This window comes from Penicillium expansum, assembly GCF_000769745.1.
Source record: "Penicillium expansum strain MD-8 chromosome Unknown contig224, whole genome shotgun sequence".
Lineage (NCBI taxonomy): Eukaryota > Fungi > Ascomycota > Eurotiomycetes > Eurotiales > Aspergillaceae > Penicillium > Penicillium expansum.
Window position 1 is genome coordinate 692,181 of NW_015971275.1, and position 23,639 is coordinate 715,819.

The 23,639-nt window shown below is 49.8% G+C and overlaps 8 protein-coding genes across 8 annotated transcripts; 6 read left to right on the forward strand and 2 right to left on the reverse strand.

Moving 5' to 3' along the window:
• Positions 1-593: 593 nt before the first annotated feature.
• PEX2_068770 (protein kinase RIM15) lies at positions 594-6,784 on the forward strand (the record flags this gene model as incomplete). The annotated part of the gene is made up of 2 exons (XM_016744148.1): positions 594-1,136; positions 1,199-6,784. The coding sequence occupies 2 exons, from the start codon at positions 594-596 to the stop codon at positions 6,782-6,784; spliced, it is 6,129 nt and encodes a 2,042-aa protein (XP_016599861.1).
• Positions 6,785-8,376: 1,592 nt separating this feature from the next.
• Positions 8,377-11,257, forward strand: PEX2_068780 (Mechanosensitive ion channel family; the record flags this gene model as incomplete). The annotated part of the gene is made up of 2 exons (XM_016744149.1): positions 8,377-9,003; positions 9,077-11,257. 2 exons carry the CDS (start codon positions 8,377-8,379, stop codon positions 11,255-11,257), a joined length of 2,808 nt encoding a protein of 935 aa, XP_016599862.1.
• Positions 11,258-12,588: 1,331 nt separating this feature from the next.
• Positions 12,589-14,371, forward strand: PEX2_068790 (tubulin alpha chain; the record flags this gene model as incomplete). Its single annotated transcript, XM_016744150.1, has 7 exons — positions 12,589-12,600; positions 12,758-12,816; positions 12,875-13,028; positions 13,084-13,171; positions 13,230-13,301; positions 13,359-13,862; positions 13,914-14,371. 7 exons carry the CDS (start codon positions 12,589-12,591, stop codon positions 14,369-14,371), a joined length of 1,347 nt encoding a protein of 448 aa, XP_016599863.1.
• A 367-nt stretch (positions 14,372-14,738) lies between these two features.
• Positions 14,739-15,764, reverse strand: PEX2_068800 (thiamine transporter TPC1; the record flags this gene model as incomplete). The annotated part of the gene is made up of 2 exons (XM_016744151.1): positions 14,739-15,455; positions 15,525-15,764. 2 exons carry the CDS (start codon positions 15,762-15,764, stop codon positions 14,739-14,741), a joined length of 957 nt encoding a protein of 318 aa, XP_016599864.1.
• Positions 15,765-16,148: 384 nt separating this feature from the next.
• On the forward strand, positions 16,149-17,639 carry PEX2_068810 (putative Gamma-butyrobetaine hydroxylase subfamily; the record flags this gene model as incomplete). Its single annotated transcript, XM_016744152.1, has 1 exon — positions 16,149-17,639. The coding sequence occupies one exon, from the start codon at positions 16,149-16,151 to the stop codon at positions 17,637-17,639; it is 1,491 nt and encodes a 496-aa protein (XP_016599865.1).
• Positions 17,640-18,267: 628 nt separating this feature from the next.
• Positions 18,268-19,196, reverse strand: PEX2_068820 (glutaredoxin family protein; the record flags this gene model as incomplete). The annotated part of the gene is made up of 4 exons (XM_016744153.1): positions 18,268-18,342; positions 18,399-18,746; positions 18,818-18,884; positions 18,940-19,196. The coding sequence occupies 4 exons, from the start codon at positions 19,194-19,196 to the stop codon at positions 18,268-18,270; spliced, it is 747 nt and encodes a 248-aa protein (XP_016599866.1).
• Positions 19,197-19,602: 406 nt separating this feature from the next.
• PEX2_068830 (RNA exonuclease) lies at positions 19,603-21,747 on the forward strand (the record flags this gene model as incomplete). Its single annotated transcript, XM_016744154.1, has 1 exon — positions 19,603-21,747. The coding sequence occupies one exon, from the start codon at positions 19,603-19,605 to the stop codon at positions 21,745-21,747; it is 2,145 nt and encodes a 714-aa protein (XP_016599867.1).
• Positions 21,748-22,262: 515 nt separating this feature from the next.
• Positions 22,263-22,780, forward strand: PEX2_068840 (Rieske (2Fe-2S) protein; the record flags this gene model as incomplete). Its single annotated transcript, XM_016744155.1, has 2 exons — positions 22,263-22,487; positions 22,538-22,780. The coding sequence occupies 2 exons, from the start codon at positions 22,263-22,265 to the stop codon at positions 22,778-22,780; spliced, it is 468 nt and encodes a 155-aa protein (XP_016599868.1).
• Between the last annotated feature and the right edge of the window lie 859 nt (positions 22,781-23,639).

The window sequence follows — 23,639 nt, forward strand, 5'->3', positions numbered from 1 at the left end:
AAAAAAAAAAAAAAAGAGAGAGGTGGGAAGTACGTGGTGCAGGAAACGCACAGCTCACCAATCACCGCCCTCGACTCCTTCGATTCCCCCCCCCCCCCCCNCTTCCTCTTAAAACACTCTCTCGACGTTTTCGCTTCTACTCATTTCTATAACCCTCAGGTCTCAATTTTGATCAAGTTCCCTTTCCTTTCTCGGGTCAGCCTCCCCTGGGGTTGACGTTGTTGATCCAGCGCGTCGCTGTCGCGCCATTCCCCGCAGAGACACGGCTTCCGTTATCCTCCGTCTAACGTTTTGTGTTTCAGCCTGTGTGTTGTCTCTACACCTCTGAATACACAAATTTAACGGATTGGTCAACTGCCATCACCCTGAGGCTCTTGAATTGACTTGTTCCAGAGTCTTACGACTTCGCTATGGACAGTTGATGCTACGGATGAATCAATAACCTCGATTAAGGGCACCCGCGCTGCCCAGCAGACGGTTCTGCTTGGCTGGAACGATATTCTTGTTTTGTTCAATTTACTTTGATCTATTGCACTGTCGCCTCATTACCCCCTTGAACCTCGAATCCCGTTCGGTCGCCCGAGCGAGTCAGGATGGCCAACAATGAATTCCCCAAACCACAATTCCTCGCTCCTCCTGCCGTGACAGCGCTGCGGCAGGAGGCCCGGAATATCGATCCGAAGATGGTTCGAACATTGAGCGATAATATGCGAGAGGAGCGTGAGGATTTGAAGGAAGCAGCTGAACAGACGTTGAACATCATTGTGGATATGGACTTGGAGGGTTGCATCAAATGGGTCAGCCCATCGTGGAGGCAGGTGGTCGGCTCATCCCCTGAGTCAGTTGAGGGCCATATGATATCGGAGATTCTGTTGGGCAACAAGGATGTGTTCCGCGATGCAATCGAGTCCATGAAGCAGGATGATTCACGGAGTCGTTTCATTCGCTTCGCCCTCCAGATGGGACCGGATTCTGTCCTGAAGTACGCGCCTGAACCACCCCCGGCGGCTACAGACAATCAGGCCACCGGCGAAGAGACAGAGAAGTCCCAGGAGGAAGAGTATAATCACAATGTGCTCAACATGGAGGGACAGGGAATCATGGTTTATGACCGGACAGACGATGAAGCTGGCCATGTGCGTACCTCAATGTTTTGTCGCCCACTGTCGTTTATACCGCTGACACCTTCTGAGTACAGACCATGTGGATGTTACGACCACTTACCGAGCCAAGAGAAGTGACAATCGATCTGCCGCCTCTGCTAGTGGAGTCTTTGGGTGTTGGAGCGGAGGTGTTGGCAAATTATTTGACCGAATTGGCTGAGGCTGCAGCGACAGAACCCGACCCTTCCAAGCATCCCGCCCCGACCCCCGTCCTCTGTCGCATCTGTGAACGCCAGATTACGCCATGGTGGTTCGAGAAACACTCAGATCTGTGTCTGCAGGAACATCGGGCTGAGATGGATGTTCAAATGGCACAGGAAAACCTTAATGAGCATCGGCATGTCATTGTCAAGGTCTTGGATGCTTTAGAGGCCCGACAAGGCAGACCTTTCATCGGGAGCGATGGAAACCCAATGCCCCTCCCTCAAGCGGAGTACAAGGGATTGGCGATCGGCCCTGCGTCTGCCAGCTCTGCTCCGTCGTCCGGTCCTGTTTCAGGCAGTAATTCAGCGCCCGGTACGCCGCCTCGGTCGCGAGAACATTCTGCGTCTGGTGCTATTCCAAACCGGCCCCGCTCATTCACAGTGCGGAGACCACTAGCTCGCATCGTGGAACTTGTTCTTGACCTGTGCGACACTTCATTGGAGATTAGTATGCCAATGATCAAGGAATCTTCCCGGACCGACGCAGAGGACTTCCGGACTTTGTCACCACAATCTGAATCGCGGATCTCCCAGGTTCTTCAATGGCAGTCCCCCAGCTCCAACACTTTGGAACAAGAACAGGGTCTGGCCGCTTTGTCGGCAGACACTGAACAAGTTGCCAAGGCAAAGGTTGATGCCGTTGTACGTCATCGCAAGATTGTCGAATACGCCGAACGAATTCGCATAGAATACACAGTGCTAGTTGAGGAATGCATTGGGGCAGCGCTAAGCAAAGCGGAGCGTATAGCTGCTGGTCAGCTCAGCGATTCCTCATGCTCATCCGATGAAGAAGTGGCGCCCGAGAGCACTGTCGACAGCACTGTTGCTCTGGGCGATAGCAATAGTATTGCCGAGGAAGAGTCCCTCTCACAAATCATGAGTCGTGAATTGCAGCAAAGGCCCTATCCAGCGGCACCCTCTCCACGGCGACCGACATCTGCTCTGACTCTGTCAATGCGTAATTCGCCAGATCGGTCATTGCTCTCACAGTCGGAACGCAGACCATCCTCGGCAGCAGTATCCACGGGTTCTAACAGCCCATTGGAATGCCCTACCCCGCGATCTCATAAGAGTGCTGTAGGACTTCTGGGTACATCACAACCTTCTCGACTGGGCCTTTCCCTAGCGGACATTGATGCTGGTGATAGTAGCGATAGCAGTTTGCCGTCGTCTGTGTTCCCAGGAGCTTTAAGAACGGACTCACCTTCGTCCGAGAGGAGCTTCGATCGAAAGCGCCGGAGCCTGGTACTGCCGGGACTTTCGAGTTCTCCTCGTCGGCAGCCTTCTCCCGCGCGAATTTCGGGCCCGCATTCCCCGTTGCGCATGCCGAAGCCCCGTATGTCTAGCGGCGGTGAAAGCCAGCAGTCCCCAGTAGCATCACCATCTGCATACGCAAGTGAACTGGCTCTCCATCACTGCCGTCACCATCGCCGGCAGTCCTCAGCAACCTCTTCAGATGTTACGAAGCCACCACCTTCCCCGCGCTTACCTTCGATGAGCCAGCAACAGCCTCGGCCTGCTCCATTGTCTATCCGCGATTTTGAAATAATTAAACCAATCAGCAAAGGTGCTTTCGGCAGTGTCTACTTGGTGAAAAAGAAGGCCACTGGCGAGTATTATGCGATGAAAGTTTTGAAGAAGGCCGACATGATTGCCAAGAATCAGGTTACCAACGTCAAAGCCGAACGTGCTATCATGATGTGGCAAGGGGAGAGTGACTTCGTTGCCAAGCTTTATTGGACATTTTCCAGTAAGGATTATCTTTATTTGGTGATGGAATATCTCAACGGAGGTGACTGTTCATCCCTGGTTAAGGTTCTTGGGGGTCTTCCTGAGGATTGGGCCAAGAAGTACATTGCTGAGGTGGTGCTTGGAGTTGAACACCTTCACAGCCGAGGCATTGTGCATCGCGATTTAAAGCCTGACAACCTTCTTATTGACCAAACGGGTCATTTGAAGCTTACTGACTTCGGACTTTCACGCATGGGATTGGTTGGTCGTCAGAAACGGGTGCTGAAGAATCCCGATGACTCTGCTCCTGATCTGCTGAAACAAAATTCATTCCCGCGTGCGATATCGATTGCATCTTCTCGATCGGCCTCATTCGACTTCCAGACAAGCTCATCACCCGGTTCTACTCCATTGATTACCCCTGAAGTGTCCACCAGTGCCATCCAGCCATCCTACTTCAGCCTCAACCAGAGTGCGTTAAGTCGGCAAAGCTCTCGTCGAGCTTCGGGATACCGCAGCGATAGCATGGGCAGCGATGGCCTCAATGGAATGTTCAGGACATTCTCGCTCAATGATAATGCAAACGAACCCGCTGCGTCATCACCGAGTATGTTTTCAACCAGCATGGTTGAAGAGGAGGGCCAAAGCGAGGCTGGCGAGTCTCCTCGCCTTCAACCCCTGCAGCCAACATTCAGTAATCCAATGGCGCAGAATACCCCTCCACAGCAGAATATGATGCCTCCAGTGATGGCTCTTTTTGATCCTGAAGATCACGATCGCCGTTTTGTCGGCACTCCGGACTACCTAGCCCCAGAAACTATCAACGGCATTGGACAAGATGAGATCAGTGACTGGTGGTCATTGGGATGCATCATGTTCGAGTTCATCTTTGGGTACCCGCCTTTCAATGCTGATACCCCAGATCAGGTGTTCGAAAACATTCTCCATCGCAGGATAAATTGGCCTGAAGACCCAGAGGAGTTGACTTCAGTAGAGTCGTTGGATCTCATGAACAAGCTTATGACTCTCAACCCTCGTGATAGAATTGGAGCCAACGTGGAAGAGAAGTTTCCAAGTGGCGGTGCAGAGATTTGTAGTCATCCTTGGTTGTCTGACATTAACTGGGATACACTGCTGGAAGACAAAGCACAATTCGTTCCCAACATTGAGAACCCGGAGGACACAGAATACTTTGATGCCCGTGGCGCGACTCTGCAATCTTTTGCGGAAGAGTTAGAAGACGAGAACTCCCCACAACCGTCAGTTACCGCTGGCCCTGACCGGCCTCATGATGCACTGTTCAAGGTCCGCTCTCAAGTTAATTCATCGAAACGACCTCTGATGCCGCTGCACATTCCCCCTCATGTTCGTGATGCTCGAGATTCAAGGAGTCGGAGACTAAGCGAACCGGCGCTGGTCGATGATTTTGGCAGCTTCAACTTTAAGAATCTTCCGATGCTGGAGAAGGCCAACAAAGATGTGATCCAGAAGATGCGCCAGGAGGCTCTGCAGGCGCAGCACCGACAACCCAATTCCTCGTCTGCTGCTCAGACGTCAGCCACTCCGTCTCAACCCTCATTAGAAGGGAGCCCACTGCCCATGTCACTCCAGCGAACTTTGTCACAGAACAAGGGCAATAATCGACCTTCTTCCCCATCAGGCTTGAGTCAGACAAACTCATCTCCCAGCAGGCCATCGCAGCCATCGTCTCCCCTTCTAGTTCAGTTCAGCACTGGGAATAACCAAGAACGGCGTAAGACGTCGGGGTCTTCTTCAGCCTCATACCAATCGAATGGGACGTTCCAGCCTTCCTCTGCCGACCAGGGGCGCATGCCAAATCTTAGACTGGGCTCAGTGGCATCCTCTCCCGTCAAATCCAACCGAATTCCAGCCCATTCCCCCGACAAGACGGGCAACAATCAACGCCATGGCAGCGTCCCAGCGAGTCGCACTCGATCGCACACTATTGGCTCTCAAGATGGAGATGCTCCCTCGTTCCCGAAAGAACCCTTCGTGCCCCATCATCATAAGCGCCGGAGTCAACTCTTTGATATCTCACCTTCATCTTCTGACAATGAGGATCCACGCACAAAAGCACTTTTGAAGGTCCAACGTCGACGACAGAGCTCTCGACGATTATCGCAAATCAACATCCTAGAAGGGCCCTTTTTCCGACCATTGGATGTGCTAATTTGTGAAGATCATCCTGTCTCGCGGCTGGTCATGGAACGTTTGTTCGAGAAACTTCGTTGCCGGACCATTACCGTTACAAATGGCGCGGAGGCTGTCAGATACGCTCTGAGCGAGGTTCAGTTCGATATAATTATGACTGAATATCGACTTCCCCAAGTCAACGGGGTCGATTTCGCTCGAATGGTGCGAGAGACGCGCAGTGCCAACAGGCATACTCCGATAATTGCTGTTACGGGCTACTTGAAAGACCTTCCGGAGAATCACAACTTCGATGCCCTGATACAAAAACCTCCGACCCTACCCAAGCTCACCGAGGCGCTTTCCCAATGGTGCATGTGGAAACCTCCTCCGACGGACTACACTCCCTCCCAACCTGTTCCTGTTCCGGGCTCCGGTGCTCGGTCTAGCGCCGTGACAAACGAGGATAGCCCTAGTTCGGCGTCCTCTGGATTTGTCCTCAATCCCCCCAGCTCATACCGAGGATCAAGCCGCGATGATTCGATTAGCAGCAGTGTATTCGGAGACATGGAGTCTTACAAACCCGAGGAGATTCCAGTAATCATAAATCGAAATTCTGATGATTGGGATCATGGCCACGGTGGATTGGGGATATCTGACCCTGGGAGCCCAAATCCCAACGCTGTGCCTGTGCCTCACCTTCTTCATGCTGCCTCAGCACCTGCGGCCATGGATTCAACCGGTGGGCTCACGCCCCGGAGGCAACGGTCAAGTGAAGCTATCCGTGCCAAAAAGGAATCCATTGAGCAGAAGCGGTATGAAGGCGCCGAATCGGGTGACGATGAAGATGAAGAGCTTGGCAATTCCCAAACACGTCGCAGTCCACCCTCTCGAAATCGCCGACCCGGTTCTAAACTGGGGATTGAGATGATGCGGACGAACAGTCGTGGCAGCGTTGTCAGTGGCAGTGAAGAACTTTTGAAGAAGGAGAGGGAGGCTCTTCGGAACCAAGCTGCCGAGTCTGCCAATCACGAGGACAGCGATTGCTCTTTGGGTTCCCCGGCCAGTACGAGCCTGGAAGATCGTTTCGAGGCACTCAGCATCCCCGAGGAATCGGAAAGCGAAGAACCACCCAGTCCTCGTACGTCCCCTACAAGGTTTGGAGCATCCGCCTCTCAGCATCTCCGGCCATCTTTGGCGCATCAGGATACCTCGATCTACTCCGGACTTTCCCAGTCTTGTACATCGAAGAGCAGCCCGGAAATGTTGAGTCAGGGCCAAACTACACCCCCGTGGGACTTGCCCCCGAGCATTATCTCTCATTCCACTGCCCCGCCAATTACCCCTGAAGTCAAGATCTTCGGCAGCGGGCTGACTCGAGACGCTGGTTCGGGCGTGGATGCTGACTGTAGTCCCACACCGGACTCTGACGCTACGCCGCGACCTCTTCATCCTTCTCCCAGCCTTGATCCAGAGCACACGCCTCGTCCAGCGGAGCGACATCGCTCGGACTTGAGCTTTGCATTCAAAAGATAGATGCCGTGTTCCCTTGTTTCCGGCAAAAGTTTCTGCCAGAGATTTTGCGATATCTTTCTATTCTGTCTACATATTGTTGCACACCTACTTTGTCTTCCCTGTAAACTTTTCCTGTGTTTATCTACTCCCGGGGATACCTTGTACCCCTTGGATACATTTCCATATCCACCCTCTCACTCTCACGTCTCTTATGTCTGAATGTTTTCTTTGTGACCTCGGAGCAAGGTGTTCCGGTCTTTCTCTTTGCTCGCCATGGGCCTTTTTTTTCCTTTTTTTTTTCCGGGGACGTTTAAGTCTCTTTTTCATATTTTTCATCATGTGATTGAAATTCCAACATCAGCTTGACGCTGCTTTTCTTTTTTTTTACATGCATATCTCTTTTCATGAGGATTCCGATATTTAGTTTGTACTAGTAGTGTAAGTGCGCTTCACAGCCACCTCCCGCTTACGGAATCCCCGATGATCGTTCCGCTCAAGAGTTTTGATTGGATATAACCCGAATTACTTGCGAAGATCCCAGTCCTAACTAACTGCTCGGTTACTGATATTCTGTCAAATACGTATTCAGATTCATACTTTTTTCTCACGCATATGATGATCGCAACCGTGCGTATCATATAGTTTGACTCCAAAATACTTGTGCTGGCAGATAACGCCAAGAAATATGAGACAGTGGGAATTACTCCGTACAACGTCACTTCGATAATAATTTCAAATTGGTTTCTTATGATATAACCATGATGTTGCCTATATGTTAAACATGGTGGAAGGTCGAAATTGTCGACTATTTCTCACTATACAACTATATCTACGGAGTACGGAGTAATATGATGGATACCTCGGAGTGGTTTACCTGACGCAGGGGGACTGTACAACATAAAGAGGCGTCCTTGGCATGACCATGACCTCAATAAGCATAAGCCATTTAATTCAAGATTTTCTCCCATTTTTCCTTTTATGCGCACAGTTTCATAAATCTTTTCACTGTCGCCACCGGGTGGATCAGCAAAACGTTGGCGGGCCGTAATGGGCCAGAGTGTCTCTAAGATTATTGGCAGTTGGTCTGCATTGCGTATGCGGAAATACTTGATTATGAATGATTGAAATACTTGAAATAATTGAAATGGGGTTGTGCGTGTTAACTTCATATGTTATATATGTAATATATGCTATGGCTTATAGTAAGACCCTCATGTGGCGTATATGGATATTGCTAATATCCCCTATTTCTCTAATCTATCAATCTATTAATCTAATTGAAATTAAAATGAAAATAATTTCCCATAAATAGCATACTTTGTAAACCAGATCGAGATCATCGTAAAATCCAACTGATCGAGAGACTCCTAGGGGCCCAGACTATGCATTGTGATGGGTCCTCACTAATTCCATAACTCCACTTGACCATATCTCGTCTCTCTTTTCCTCTTCCTCTTCCCTGTTCATCTGTCTCTACATTTTCTTTTCTTTTCTTTAGGTTCTTTTTAGTTGTGGTGTTATCCAAACACCTCATTATTGTATAAATAACCCATTCGAGTCCAATTCTTCTGCCTTGACCGAATTCCCCTCCTTATACTTGGCCTGGTGCCATTATGTCGTCCCCTACGGAGGAACGAAAAGCACATACCGAACCAAAGGACAAGCGCAAAGAGTCGGACATTTCTCCCACCTCCGACGATGGAACCTATGTGACCGAGCCCGACACGGATCGCGACGCGGGTCGCTTAAAGGTTGACACTACACGTTATGTTGATGATGATGATGATGAGCATCCGCCCATGCGCACGCCATCAGCCCGTAGGGAGCAGGCCACTCGTCTAGAAGATGACCTGATGCTCCTACAAGCCGAGCGTATGACATCGCACTCGACCGGCGTGCAAGACGACGAACACGACCACAACTCTATGAATCGTTCCCGTTCGCGTCGCTCGGAAGCGGTGGATGAGTTTGACGAAGCTACAAATCCTCTGCACGAAAAGACCGCGATTTACAAACCCCCGGAGAAGCCAAATACTCAGATTGCCGTCTTCGTGAAGAAGCTGCACCAGTCGAGTTTCCTCGTGCGCTACTTGACCTATATTCTCCCCGTCGTCATTCTCCTCTTGATCCCGTTGCTGGTCGGCGCTCTCAAGTATCCCAATGCTAGTGTGGGTGGTGTCGAATTGATGTGGTTTGCGATTTGGTTAGAAATTGTCTGGTTGACTCTCTGGGCAGGACGGGTGAGTTCTATCAATGATACATTCCCCGCCAAGAATCTGTACTGACAGTCTTCCCTTTTTTTCTCTCTCTTAGCTTGTTAGCAAGTGCTTCCCTCCAGTTGTTGGTCTTTTTGCGAGTGTATTCACCAATAATGCGAAGAAGTGGCGCGACATGGCCAAACAGATCGAGCTTCACGCGGCGCTCTTTTTCTGGTGGCTCGGCGTGGAGATCTCCTTCTTGCCCACAATGAAAAATCATCATGTGGATGGTAATACGGCGACCAGGGGTTGGGAAATCACTCTCAACAAAATCATCATTGTCATCTTCGTGTGGACTATTTTGAATTTCATCGAAAAGATCCTTATTCAGCTGATTGCCATCAGCTTCCATATGCGGACCTATGCGGACCGTATTGAAATCAACAAATTCCAGATCGGCAGTTTGACCAAGCTGTACGACTGGTCTCGGTCCACTCTCGGTGATAAAGATGATGCATTTGAAGAGAAGAATGAGCAACCGACTCCTTCGGGAGTCAAGACCCCATTGCACTACGCTGGCATAGCCCAGCGGAAGGCTAAGGGTGCCCTGAACAAAGTTGGAAACCGGGTTGGCGATGTCGCAGGTGCCGTAGTGGCTGATGTCACGGGCCGCGCGGCTACACGCAGCACCGATGCCTATCAGGTCATTTTAGCGCTCCTGCGCACGACTGGAGGCTGTCAGGTCTTAGCGCGTCGTCTGTATCGTACCTTTGTGAGAGATGGCTTTGAGACGGTTTTTGGTGGTGACCTGAAAGCCGCATTCGAGGACGGCGAGGAAGCCGAAGCTGCCTTTGCCATGTTTGATCGCGATATGAATGGCGATATCTCCATGGAGGAGCTGGAGGCTGTTTGCGTTGACATCGGCCGCGAGCGCAAGTCCATCACTGCATCCCTAAAGGATTTGGATTCGGTTGTCTCGAAATTGGATAATGTGTTCATGTTCTTCGTGTTTGTGATAGTGCTGATTGTGTTCTTGTCGCTGATTTCGACCTCGGCCGCCGGTGTGCTCACCTCCGCAGGCTCTGCGATTCTGGCCCTGTCTTGGTTGTTCTCTGCGACTGCCCAGGAGTTCCTTCAGTCGGTCATCTTCGTCTTTGTCAAGCACCCCTTCGATGTGGGTGACCGTGTGACCATCTACGGCAACGCTGGTGATGCCGGTCTTGGCGATGATTACTTCGTGAAGGAAATCACTCTTCTTTACACCGAATTCAAGAAGATGCAGGGCCATGTCGTGCAGGCGCCGAACAGCTACCTCAATGGACTTTTTATCCTCAATCAGCGCCGTTCGGGCGCACTTGCCGAGGCAGTTCCAATCATTATTAAGTACGGCACTAGCATTGATCAACTCGATTCCCTGCGACAGCGCCTCTTGGAGTTTGTACGCAGCGAGAAACGCGACTTCCAGAGCAACATCCTCACCGAAATGCGCGCCGTCACCGAGAACTTCTCGCTCACACTCAACGTCGTCTTCTTTTATAAGTCCAACTGGCAGAACGAGGGTCTGCGTCTGCAGCGCCGCAACAAGTTCATCTGTATGCTCATGGTCGCTCTCCAGGAGATCGGCATCGAGGGCCCACGCATGAACCTCCAGGGTGCCAAGTTCGACATTCCCTTCCATGTCAACTATGGCAATACACGGTCTACCGAGCAACATGCCCCTATCGACGCCGAGGAGGTTCCGATCTCAGAAGAGTCCCACCATCTGCCAGAGAATACCGGAACCAGCAGCGGCAGCGCTATCCGTCACCCATCCATTCTCCGCAAGGGCATGTACACTGCCAACGCCCGTGCCCGCGGCCCGTCTGTCTCACAGCGCAAGCACGTCGACTTCTCCTTGGGTATGTCCAACATGGCATCCAACGATATTATGGGAGATGTGTTTGAGGATCGGGGCGTGGTTGTCGATGATATCGTCCGTAGTGCCAACCGCGATGCTGCGGAGCGCCGCATCCAGGAAGAGAACGAGGACGAGGAGGAGCGCCGGAGCCGGACATCTTCTTCCCGGCATCGTCGCCCCTCCAATATGAGCGCCCCGTCTCATAATGACGAAGGTCGCCGGTCGACCGACGCTCACAGCTTCCGTAGTGGGCACTCATCGCTCGGTCGCAACCGGTTCTTCCATCACCGTAGCAGCGTGAGTCACGAGCGTGATGACTTGATGGAGCAAGGCCGCTCTGATGAGCCTACTCTGCCCCCGCCGGCCACGGTCTCTGGTGTTAAGGAGCACCACAATTGATTTGAGATGTGATTATCTTCAATCTCATCTATCGATCTCATACTCATTCACTGAACATACACTATTTGTCATATTTTTTTGTTCCCCTTTTTAGACTTCGTGACACACCTTGTCTCGATAGAACCATAACTTTTCTTTCTACCATACATATATCCCCATATCGGCCTTGAAGCTCTTGTTCATTATTTTCTGGTGGCTTATTGATTATGTATAGCACTCACGTCGAGTCTTGGTGACAAGACTAATTAAAACGTTGATTTTCTTCCTTTTATAATCAATTACATCTAGAGGTATTTAAACAAGAGTAGTCATGTATGGAACACATTGAGCTAAGTCTTCTTATTCAAGTGGTCAATATCAATATACATCCTGGTGCTACATAGCAGACGTATCCTCGGGTTGCTACAAATTATTTCCAAAGGGACTGCATTCAAGTAAATGGGATGAACTTAGCAGTAAAGGTGAATCTCGCATCAGTGTCATTTAACGGGAATCGTTCTCCATGTCTAGGACTCTGAGATTCAACCTAGACCGCGGTTCCGCCACTGACAGCGTTTCAGATGCATGTCTCATAGCCACGCTTGAAATAGTGGAACCATGGCAAAAGGTTAACAGTGGGGAGCGCTCAATCAGCCGCTTTTTACATTTTATTTGTAGACGGGCACCATCTTGTTGCTCTAGCATGTGTGTTGATAACAAGCTCAACCCTCATATTGGAGGAAGCTACCGGCAGGTATGCCGGGATATCCGACTATTCTATGATATTGTTGACTCATGCTATATTCTAGTGTGTACTGGGAAATAGAAGCCATGATGCAAGCCATAATTGGGTGGGAGTTTGCGTCTGAGGCCGTCATTTCCGTTATGCATCGCTTGCGGTATATTAACTTGACCGTGTTGCCTTGATGAAGTAGGACTAACTTAAGACATTGTCGGCCACGCGATTTTGGGTATGGGACTTTGATCATGCTAGGCTGAATACCGAAGTTTCACTTTCATGTCTGTATAATATAGAAAGCTTTCATTAATGATGGTATCCAATCAAATGTATGGGCTCTTGAGACTAATGTAAGGGCTTGATGATATGGATGTTAAATGTCCATATCATGATACTAGAACTCTGCATGTATCTGCATATGTATTGAGACAGCTGAATAGCTGGCATTGTCATAGTAAGTCTGACCTGGGTGACTTCCACGTCAAAGAGATATCAGCTTGCGTCTTGTGTGTGTTTCCCCCCAACATCTTCTCTTAAACACATCTCTCCCCATAACTTTCCCCCATCCTCATTCCCATTTTTATCCTAACATCAGTCTTCTGTGTAATTCACCATGCGAGGCGAGGTATGTATGCTGTTCTACTATTCTGCTGGACTGCTATCATGTCTATGGTGTCAACCTGTTTATATCCTACCTTCCCTCTCCACAACTTTGGCTCTCATCCACTCACCCAAAACCAAACCAAGGGAAGGAAAGACTGATATTGATACGAACTTATCAGATTTGTCATATACACATTGGCCAAGCCGGCACACAGCTTGGTAATGCTGCCTGGGAACTGTATGTCACTTAGTTGTCTAGTATCCCCGACATCCCTGCTGATAAAGATGCAACACAGGTACCTACTTGAACACGGTCTGAAGCCTGATGGATTTATCGATCCCGATGTTACCGACGAGGCCGCAAAAAGCGGATCTTACGAGACTTTCTTTACTGAAACCTCCGGCGGCAAATATGTTCCCCGTTCCATCTTCGTTGACCTTGACCCATCTGTATGTGAACAGACTACAAAGTTATCAGACCCACCAGCTGAATGAACTGTGCTAGCCCATCGATGAGATTCGCACTGGCACCTACCGTGATCTTTTCCGTCCCCAGCAGTTGATCAGTGGGAATGAAGATGCTGCCAACAACTGTACGAACCGATCAACTTGGATATGGAAGCTGGTAACCGAGGAGCTAACATGCAGCAGATGCTCGAGGCCATTACACCGTCGGGAAAGAGATCTCTGGGGCCGTGATTGACAGTATTCGCTATGTGGCCGGTATGAACCAGCTAACTCGAGCCCCACATTGATGGCTCTCAGCTAATGTCCTCATAGAGAGCTGCCATTCATTGCAGGGCTTCTTGATTTTCCACTCCTTTGGTGGTGGTACAGGGTCTGGGTTTGGTTCACTGTTATTGGATCATCTAACCAGCCTGTATGGGCGCAAGTCGAAGCTGGAATTCTCAATCTACCCTTCTCCACGTACATCGACTGCGGTGGTAGAGCCGTACAATGCCGTCCTCTCAACCCACAGCACCATTGAGAATGCCGACTGTACCTTCCTAGTTGACAACGATGCTGTGTACGATATCTGCCGGCGCAACTTGGACATTCCTCGTCCTGGATATGAGCATCTCAACCGCCTGATTGCTCAGGTAGTGAGCTCCATCACGTCCAGCTTGCGATTTGATGGTGCACTCAATGTCGATTTGGCCGAGTTCCAGACCAACCTTGTCCCGTACCCGCGTATCCACTACCCATTGATTTCGTATGCTCCGGTGATCGGTAACAAGCGCAGCTCTCACGAGAGTTTCAAGGTTCAGGATCTCACCTTCCAGTGTTCGTGCATACCATTCCATGAGGTGTACTTTTGTTCTGACTAGGTCCTAGGCTTCGAACCCAACAATCAGATGGTGAACTGCGATCCACGAAAAGGCAAGTACATGGCCGTGGCTTTGCTTTACAAGGGTGATGTTGTACCCCATGATTGCACTCAGGCTGTGCACGCCCTCAAGACCAGGGGTACCTTTAGTTTTGTTGAGTGGTGTCCTACTGGATTCAAGTTAGGCATTAACTACCAAAAGCCTGTGCGTCGTCCGAATGATGAACTTGCGTGCGTCGATCGATCAGTTAGTATGCTGTCCAATACCACCGCTATTGCTGAGGCATGGAGTCGCCTAGATCACAACTTCGACCTTATGTACTCCAAGCGTGCGTTTGTCCACTGGTATGTTGGTGAAGGGATGGAAGAAGGCGAATTCTCTGAAGCCCGTGAGGATCTTGCAGCTCTCGAGAAAGATTACGAGGAGGTGGCTGAGGACAGTGGCCCGGAAGGGGTTGAGTACTGAGTCTGTATTTGTTTTATTGTTCCTTTCAGGGCAGAAAATGTAATCGAAACACGACTGAAAAGAAAGAAGTCAAATCAAATTGACAATAATAGATATGTGTCCTTGAGTAGTCTTTTTTAGAGTCTTTTGGGGAGTCCTTATAGATTGTTTCTATAGATACATTGTGCCCTTCTCATTTTCAAATATGGCCAGGGGAAAAAGGCGGACAAAAGGCCTAAGTTGTGAAATGGACTTTTCTATGTATAAAATAGGGATGACTATTATGTGGCTTTTCGCCTTATTTGTATAACCAAAATTTGAACCCTCTAGTGATAACGCCAATGATCCATGCAAAATTATTACTGGTGATACATGTTGAAGATTACCTTCAACTATCAGCTGCGACATTGAGCTCTTGAAGGGCTTTCAATGCGTGCTCATAGGTCCACATTGTCACCGCACTTGCCGGTGCCGCCTTGAGCAAACTGACTGTCAAGCCACGGTACAAACCACGCACCCCCTGGGTGCGGACAATCATGGCAATGCTTTGGAGGACTCCCTTGTATTCCGGGATATTGCGATGAACGTAACGGGTCCTCGTTGGGCCCTGTACCTGTAAGCGCTTACGCACGAGGTCTAGCGGGAAAACACCCGTCTTAGCCAGAACACTGGCCACCACACCGGCTGCAGCGTCCCCGGTACCCAATGGCAGAGCATCCCAGGTCATGACTGGTCTGAGTGCCTCATATGTTGTGAAAAACAGTCCCATGTATGGCACAATTTGCGCCACAGCGGCAGAACATCCCCGGAAGAATCCCGGTGCGCCCTCATGTCGAGCGATTTCCACGATTGAGGCGCGTAGTGAGCCATATACGCGATCCGGGCCTTGTGCGGCGAATCGCGTGCGGAGGAGGTCAAGCGGGTATGTTATCCCCGTGGCACATCCGCCTGCCATTGCACCCGAGAGGAAGGATTCGACGGGTTGGGGGAGTCGGTAGGAGCCGAGTTGGGCGAGGGCTTGGGTTGTTCCCCGATACGCAGTGAATTGGATGGCGCCGTAGCAGACATACATCATTTCGGCAGGGATATTGCCTTTCCAAAGGCCCTGTAGGAAGAAATTCGGATTAGAATGTTGACATTAACATTGAGAAGCAAGGTCATCTTTTCAGCGTACGGTGATTCCCTCTTGCCTGAAAATCGTGCGCATGGTGGAAAATGTCCCCTTATAGATAGGACCATTGACACTCTGATGCGACGCAGGGTCTGATAACGAATGTATTTGCAACTGTAGCCTGATCTTAACGACGTCTAGCGGCGCAATACAGAACCGTGAGATCAGGCCTGCAATGCCGCCGGCCAGTACCACCTGTCGCTTGGTGCCTTCATCTTTGAGATGCTCGCCCCCGGCCGACATGAGTTGAGAGTGTTTTATCTTACAGACGAAATTTGTCTGCGTGATGGTTGAGTTAGGTCAAGAAAAGTGAAGCATGAAGACTGAAGACTTCATCCATGTTGATTTGTTGAGTCTACTTTGGAATGATAAAAAAAAAAACAAAAACAACTTGAAGGTAATTTACGTAAGTTCCGGGCTGGGCCCGGGGAATGTCATCGATGCCTGTCAGATATTCCTGCCTGAGGTGTTCGAATACTGCCTTAGGCATATAGCAATCACATTGAAGCCGAGGTAACGTATAGCTCCCCCTCCATTTGTCCCGCATGCTCCGTCAGATAAGTTTTACCCACTCTCTCTACCAATTCACTGATCATCTCTTCTTTTTGACTGGTTTACAGGCCCTCCATGCATCGTCTCCGAACTTCAGCTACCCTCTGGCAATTGCCACGAGCCTTATCATACTCTGTCCCGCGCCGTAACTTGATAGCTGCGTCTAGTAGGTTCAACGGCCATGTAGAGCCAGACTCTCACAATATATTGGGATCTGTTGCCTTGGAAATCGACCATTCATTACCTATACCACAAGAACCCAGCAGTTCTAAGGGCGATGTGCCAAACTCCACCCCTGACGTTGTTAGAAAAACAACCCGTGCGGATGGCGTCCTAAAAGTGGGCAAAAAAGATTCGATCTGGGCTGGAAAAGAGGAATTGTACTTGCGTGTGGACAAAATCACAACGCTAAAACTACCATATACTTACCTGCGCGATTCGTGCCAGTGTGTAGTGTGCAAGGATGAACACTCGAAGCAGCGCTCCTTTCGCACAAGTGACATTCCCAAGGACATTACTCCAAGCTGGGTGAAATGGGATGGGAGCAAGCTTTCAATCAAGTGGGCCAACGACATTGGGGAGTCCCAAACTGCGCATGAATCAACCTGGGATCGTGACTTTCTAAAAAGCCCCATTTTCAACACTCATCGTCAGCATTTGAGCGCGAACTCCACACCGATCATTTGGGGACAGGCCCAAATGGACAGAAGTCAACATTGGGTGTCTTACCCGGACTACATCGACGATAATTCCAAATTTGCCTTCGCGATGCAAAAGTTGCAGCGTCTGGGTCTTATTTTTGTGAAGGATGTTCCAGGCTCACGATCCATGGTTGAAGCTATTGCAACACGCATGGGTCCACTACGGAACACCTTCTATGGATCAACATTCGACGTGCGTACTGTTCCACAGGCGACGAATGTTGCATATACAAATCAGTTCCTTGGATTTCACATGGATTTGATGTATATGAATGAGCCACCGGGATACCAGCTCCTCCACTGTCTGGAGAACTCATGTTCGGGAGGCGAGTCGCTGTTCGCGGATAGCTTTTCTGCTGCGCAACTCATGAAGGAGCAATATCCAGAAGATTACAAAGTCCTTTGCGAGCAGCGGCTGGGATACGAGTATAGGCACGAGGAGAACATCTACTACAACGAACGGCCTGTCTTTCAGCATGATGCCGACACAGACAAGCTGCTCCATGTCAATTATTCGCCCCCCTTTCAGTCTCCCCTACGATCAAGGGGTGGGAAAGGCCATGATGCTGAGCGTGTGAACAAGCTACGAGACGCGCTTGCGAGGTTCACTTCGATTATTGACAATGAGAAGCGTATCTTTGAGCTCAAGCTCAACCCTGGTGATTGTGTCATCTTCGATAACAGACGAATCCTTCATGCTCGCCGGCAATTCAACGCCAGTGAAGGATCTCGCTGGTTAGCAGGTGCCTATGTCGATACCGATGCTCTGCTATCCCGATTTGCTGTCTGTAAGAAGCAGCACCCATATGTTTGGACGAAAAAGGGCCAAAAGGACTTGGCAGCTAGCAACGCCGAGAACAACTAGAGAAGAAGGGATGCGTAAGAAACAGCAAGAGGCTAAAATAGGGACCAAAGGGGAACGGAGGAGATTAAGGGAGAACCAGAGATTGTTCAGGTATACGAAAACAACACAGAAGAAAGTACTACTCAAAAGAGTAAGATCGATCAACACAATATCTGAATCATACCTAGGATTCGGCATCATTTTCATCTTCTTAGCAGTTACGAATGTAATATATTGTTAGCCTGAAGTGTTCCAACTTCTCAACCCATGGTCCATGTCTACATATGTAGATCCAAATGTTGTAGATATAATGTATTTGTATTTTGAAAACCCGAGAGCAGCTTTGGGGCAATCATTCGACACAGTCATTGGGATACAGGGTAGGTTGAACTACCAGTGCAAGCATCTGAAGAGGAAGTGTTGAATCCGTCACGGTCAACAGGGATGATCTGTGACAAGGGATTGGTTTGATTCGATGCTGCCTATTTCAATTTATAGCCGGGTCCCGCAACAATGCGAAGGATAAGATATGATCAGACATGCATATAAGCCGTATCGAGACAAAAACGTTTATCATTATGTTAGACTTTTAGCATCTAGCCCCAGAGACAGGGGGATCATGGGTATCGTGCAACGATCAACCAACCACTCAAGCAGCCGCAGTGGGCTTGCTGACCGAGTGATCAGTGAGGAAATCGGGGTCATTGTTGATTTCCTCGCGGACCTGTACCACTGAGTTAATAATCAAATCAAATGACAGGGGTGGGATCAAACACATACAATATCCAAGCCACCGACCAATTCGCCGTTCACCCACAATTGGGGGAAAGTTGGCCACTCAGCGTACTCCTTCAGACCCTGGCGTACATCCTCATCGGCCAAGATATTGAAGAAGCCGTACTTGACACTACGCTCACGTAGAATGCCCACGAGCTGTCGACTGAATCCACATTGTGGGCTGCTCGGGGTTCCTTTCATGAACAGCATGACAGATGCTGCCTTGACCAGTTGTTCGAGGCGGGCAAATAGTGCCTCCCGGGATTGTTCGGGTGTCAAGGCGGGGGCAGATGCAACGGCAGTTGCGTTAGCCGCATCAGCAGCAGGGGGCTGAGAAGCGGTAACGGGAGCCTGAGTAGCAGTGAGGGGACCGTCCTCACGAGGAACAGCAGAGAGCGGCGGGGGGATGTTGGCTTTCACACCTTCCATCGGACCGGTGGCACCGGCAACATTTCCGCGGCCAGCGTGGCGCTCGACAGCGTCACGAACCTTGACGGCGTCACTTCCACTGATCGACTCCAAAATTTGGCCACTACGTAGGCACACGACGAAGGGCACGGCAGAAACGTCATACTCCTCTGAGATATCAGGTAGCTCCTCGGCGTTGATGCTGACAAACGAGATGCTAGGCGGGGTAGTGGCGGGGTACTGCGAAGCGAGGGCTGAGAGCACTGCGCCCATCTGCGCGCATGGGGCAGCCCATGGAGTGTGGAAGTATAGGACGACCAATGCAGAAGGTGATAGGGAAGAGAGATGCGACGAGAAGTCTGCCTCAGATGTGATTTCGGTGAGTGTCGACATGGTGGAGCGTGCGTGAAAGGAGGATGCGACGACGGGAAATGATGGCAAAGCCTAGAATCGGCGATGAGTCGGATTCTTTGAAGATAAGGTCCAACAAGTGTTAAAGTGAGGTCAAAGTCGAGAAGGGAAGAAGATGTGTCAGAGCAATGGCGTGATGGATACCAAAAATAAGCTCCCCCTGCACGGCGATCGCAGATTTCCAATCTTCCGGTTATCAGATCGTTTGGCGTTTCTGGCGTTTCTGGCGTGCCGTTCTGTATATAAGCCGGAAAAGTCACCGACACCGGCGACGCTCTTTTCCGACGTGCACGTGATCTCAATCTGATATAGCACGTGACCTTATCGCGTATCATTATGAATTTCTATTCTGCGAGTCCGGCGTGGAACCTTCAAATCCGAAGACAACATGGGAAAAGATAGGAAGAGAAAGCTCAGCTCAGACGACCCCACGGGGAATTCCACGCCTCAGGTATTCGGTGTGGCCGATACCTTGTCCCGTCTGCAGAGCGATAACCCGAGCAGCGAAGGTTCGAACGGCAGCCATCCGTCAAAAAAGCGCAAAAGGGTTGATGGCGAGAAAGTCAAATACCCAGATCTCACATACGCCGATGGAAAATTGGTGTCACCCATCCGAATCGCCGATCTCCAGGGGCTACTCCTCTATTGCTTTGCCGATGGCATTGCGCCCCAATGGATTTCCATGAAGCATTCTGGCCATGTGCGAAAGGTGGTTGTACTGATGGTACCTGGCTTAGAGATGGGCATGTTTGATGGGACAATATCTGTGAAACGAGAATCAGCCACCGGAGAGCAAGAGACACAGGAGTGCAAGACTGCCGAGGATGTACCTGACGAACAGGCCGCTGATTACGAGCGATGGAAACAGGGCCTCCCATTGCCGGACCGCTCGCATCGCTTTAATCCTCGATCTATCACACGCGAAACCCTCCCTGAACCACTTCAGCCCCTAGCGGACATGTTCCCCCATATCTGGCCTGTCAAGGCTCCCGGCGACAACAAATACAACAAGGTCCATTCACCACTGCAGGCGATTCTTATGTCTACGCCCCCCAAGACCAAAAACGATGACTCCCGTGTGAAGGGCGCACGACCCGCAAAGGTCGAGAAAGGCTTCGTTCCGAAACGAACACCAATCACAGCCTTTGTCACCTCACGCGAGGATCTACTAGAAAACGACTTTCTCTTGCATCCCGTTTTCTTCTCTTCCGACGAGGAAAAATCTTCCCAATTGGAGGCTCGTCAGCGAGGCGGGCAATCAGTGGAAGATGGATGGGTGGATACTCAGGTTCCAACTCTGGAGTCTGCTCAACCGCCTGATGCTGAAATTGAAAGTGGCAGTGTCACTGCTGGTCGAGATGTTTTTGCGCTCGACTGTGAGATGTGTATTACCGAGGGTGGTCAGTCCGAACTCACACGCATCAGCATGGTCGGATGGGACGGCGAGGTAGTCCTTGATGAATTGGTCAAACCACCACGGCCAGTGATCAACTATCTCACACGTTACTCTGGAATCACTCCAGAGATGCTTGAGCCCGTCACTACGACCCTTCATGATATTCAGCAACGGCTCTTGACTCTTCTCACGCCGCGTGCGATCCTTGTGGGACACTCTCTTAATTCCGATCTTACAGCACTCAAACTTGTCCACCCGTTCATTGTCGATACCAGCATTATTTACCCACACCCGCGTGGTCCGCCACTCAAATGTAGCCTGAAATGGCTCACGCAGAAATACCAAAACAAGCAGATCCAAAACGGACTGGCCGGACATGACTCCATTGAGGATGCCCGTGCTGTTCTTGAACTTGTGAAGCTGAAGTGCGAGAAAGGCGAGCGCTGGGGCACAAGCGAGGTTTCGAATGAGAGCATATTCCGTCGACTATCGCGCTCTACTCGGCCGAGTCATCTCCCTCGACCTGGCGAGGAACGAACAGGAGCTGTGGTTGACTGGGGCAACCCAGAACGCGGGTTCGGTGCCCAGGCAACTGTCTCGATTGGTTGCGGGGATGATGATGCAGTCGTCAGCGGTGTCTCAGCGGTAATCAATGGAGACGAGTCCAATGCCTCCATTCCAGGAGGTGGTGTTGACTTTGCCTGGGCTCGCATCCGTGATCTCGAATATCTTCGTGGTTGGTGTAGCCGTCTCCCCGACCCCAATAACGCCAACGAATCTACAACCCTTTTCCCTCCTCCTGAAGAAACCACACCTACCACAACCACTGCCAATGGGGACTCGACAGATCTACCACAGCCTGACGTCTTGGCTGACACTGTATCCCGGACAGTCTCCAATATTTCGCGCATTCATGACTCTCTCCCTCCTTGTACACTTTTCATAGTTTATTCCGGAACAGGTGATCCACGTGAAGTGGGCCGTTTGCAATCCATCCACAAGAAGCACCGCGAGGAGTTCCGATCTGGCAAACCTTGGGATGAGCTGACATACAAATGGACCGACGTTGAGGAGCAGGCTCTTAAGAAGGCCTGTGAGCGTGCTCGGGAAGGTTGCGGCTTCATGTGCATCAAATGATTTGGCTCAGGCTCCATATGCGCATACGTTCAATGTCTTTGGGCTAAGATGATGATTAGTATCCCGCTTTTATCCCCCATTACTTCATGATTCACTCATACTGCTAAGATGAATTCGATGTGCGTGTTTGATCACAATCGAAATGGCAAAGAACCAAAAAGACTCAAATCCAAACACAAAACAATGATGTTCCTTTTGACGTGTGGAAAATAGGATATGTAAAACCCAGTCTAGAAACAGGAATTGATAGAATCCATATTTCATCCCTATATCATGTGAATATCATGTGAAACAATGCCAATGTAACTCGAAGTACAATCTTGAAAGCCGTAGCCTTCTCATATATATACATGGTGCTAAGTTACCCATCTGATATTCTTATGTACCCCGTATTCCGTCTACATATATACTAATCTTGAATATCGGGAGTTGTCAAAGACCCACCGGGATTAGTGGGGCGGAAGTGGGAGAGCCCTGGAGATTTCTCCCGACAACCGAGACCGACCTCTTGCGCAATGAATCCCTTCACACGGGCAACTGCAGCTTGGCACCCGGTTGGCCTTGCGTCTGAGTTTCCGAGCATCGATGATGACGCCCGGATTGTGCCAAGATGCAAGGCTTTCAATATTCCCAAGACAAACAGCGCCATAGAGCCAGTCGAAGATATTGATCTACCAGGAGAACTTAAAGATCAAGTCCTCGTGTTCAAATACAAGGGCAAATACCATGCCGTTGATCATGTGAGTCAGAGGTTTCTTTAAATCGGAAGTATTGGGCTCATTCTTTCTAGCAATGTCCCCATTCATCGTTCCCACTTTCACGGGGCAACCTCTTTGATATTGAAGACTTTGGCATCGTGCTCAGCGCGGGTCTCACATGTCCCAAGCATGGCTGGTCATTTGATATATTCTCTGGCCGCGCTGATCGCGGGAATTACACACTGAAGGTGTGGGAGGTGCAGCTGCGCGACTCATCGACACCTGGGAGTACGGATCAAGAGGTTTGGGTGCGGAGAAAACAACGAATTGGTTAACACCGGTCATTTTCTCTTTCTTGGGTCATCGCAAGAAGTGCGCCTTGGCTGAGTTGACCTGAATAGGGTCATAGCTACAGCTTGACACAAGTGTTTCTCCCCCACCGAAAGACATCTTGGAACTATCCCAGAACCACGTGGATCTCCCTCAAGTGATTAAACCCAAGATATTTAAGCTACGCCTGACGTCTTGTTTAAACAACTGTTCAAGTGGAAATCTTCATATGGGTAGCTTCTCGACCTCTGGGCCCATACATGAACTTTGTGGAGTTTTAACAGCTTTCCTGTTTCGCTGATTCCATTTGCGAGGAAAACTGAGGGTGGAGGCAAAGAGCATCACGCTGGTGTTGGAAATAGCATGCATTTGTGTAGTTATTTGCTGTTGAGATCCCTGATGGCTACCTTATTTGGGCAGTTCGTTGCTCAGAATAGTGAGGTAGTTTGAGGATCCGCATTTCTGTTGAGAATAGTACATAGCATTCGCATAGACAACTCGGAGATTGTTAAGATTTCCCCCGTACATTCATATATTTTAATTGTTGTATGAGCCAAGGATGCTCTGGGCGAGAAATATTCCAAAGTCATGAATGGATGTACCTGTCGAATTGAAGTTTGAGAATTTCCTACTGAAATCAAATATCTTTAATCGGATTATCCTCGAGACTCAAGAGCCGTCTTAGCGTCTTAGCGCAACATATTTTAGCGTGTTGAGAGGCTGTCCGTCGGAGTCTCTCTTAATACATGAACAGTGTAAGTTTGATCCCATTAACAGTGAATGCTACACGTTCTTTCTCGATTGAGATCCATCATTGAGTCGCATATTCTAGAGATACCATTTTTTCAGTTCGACATTTTCTTA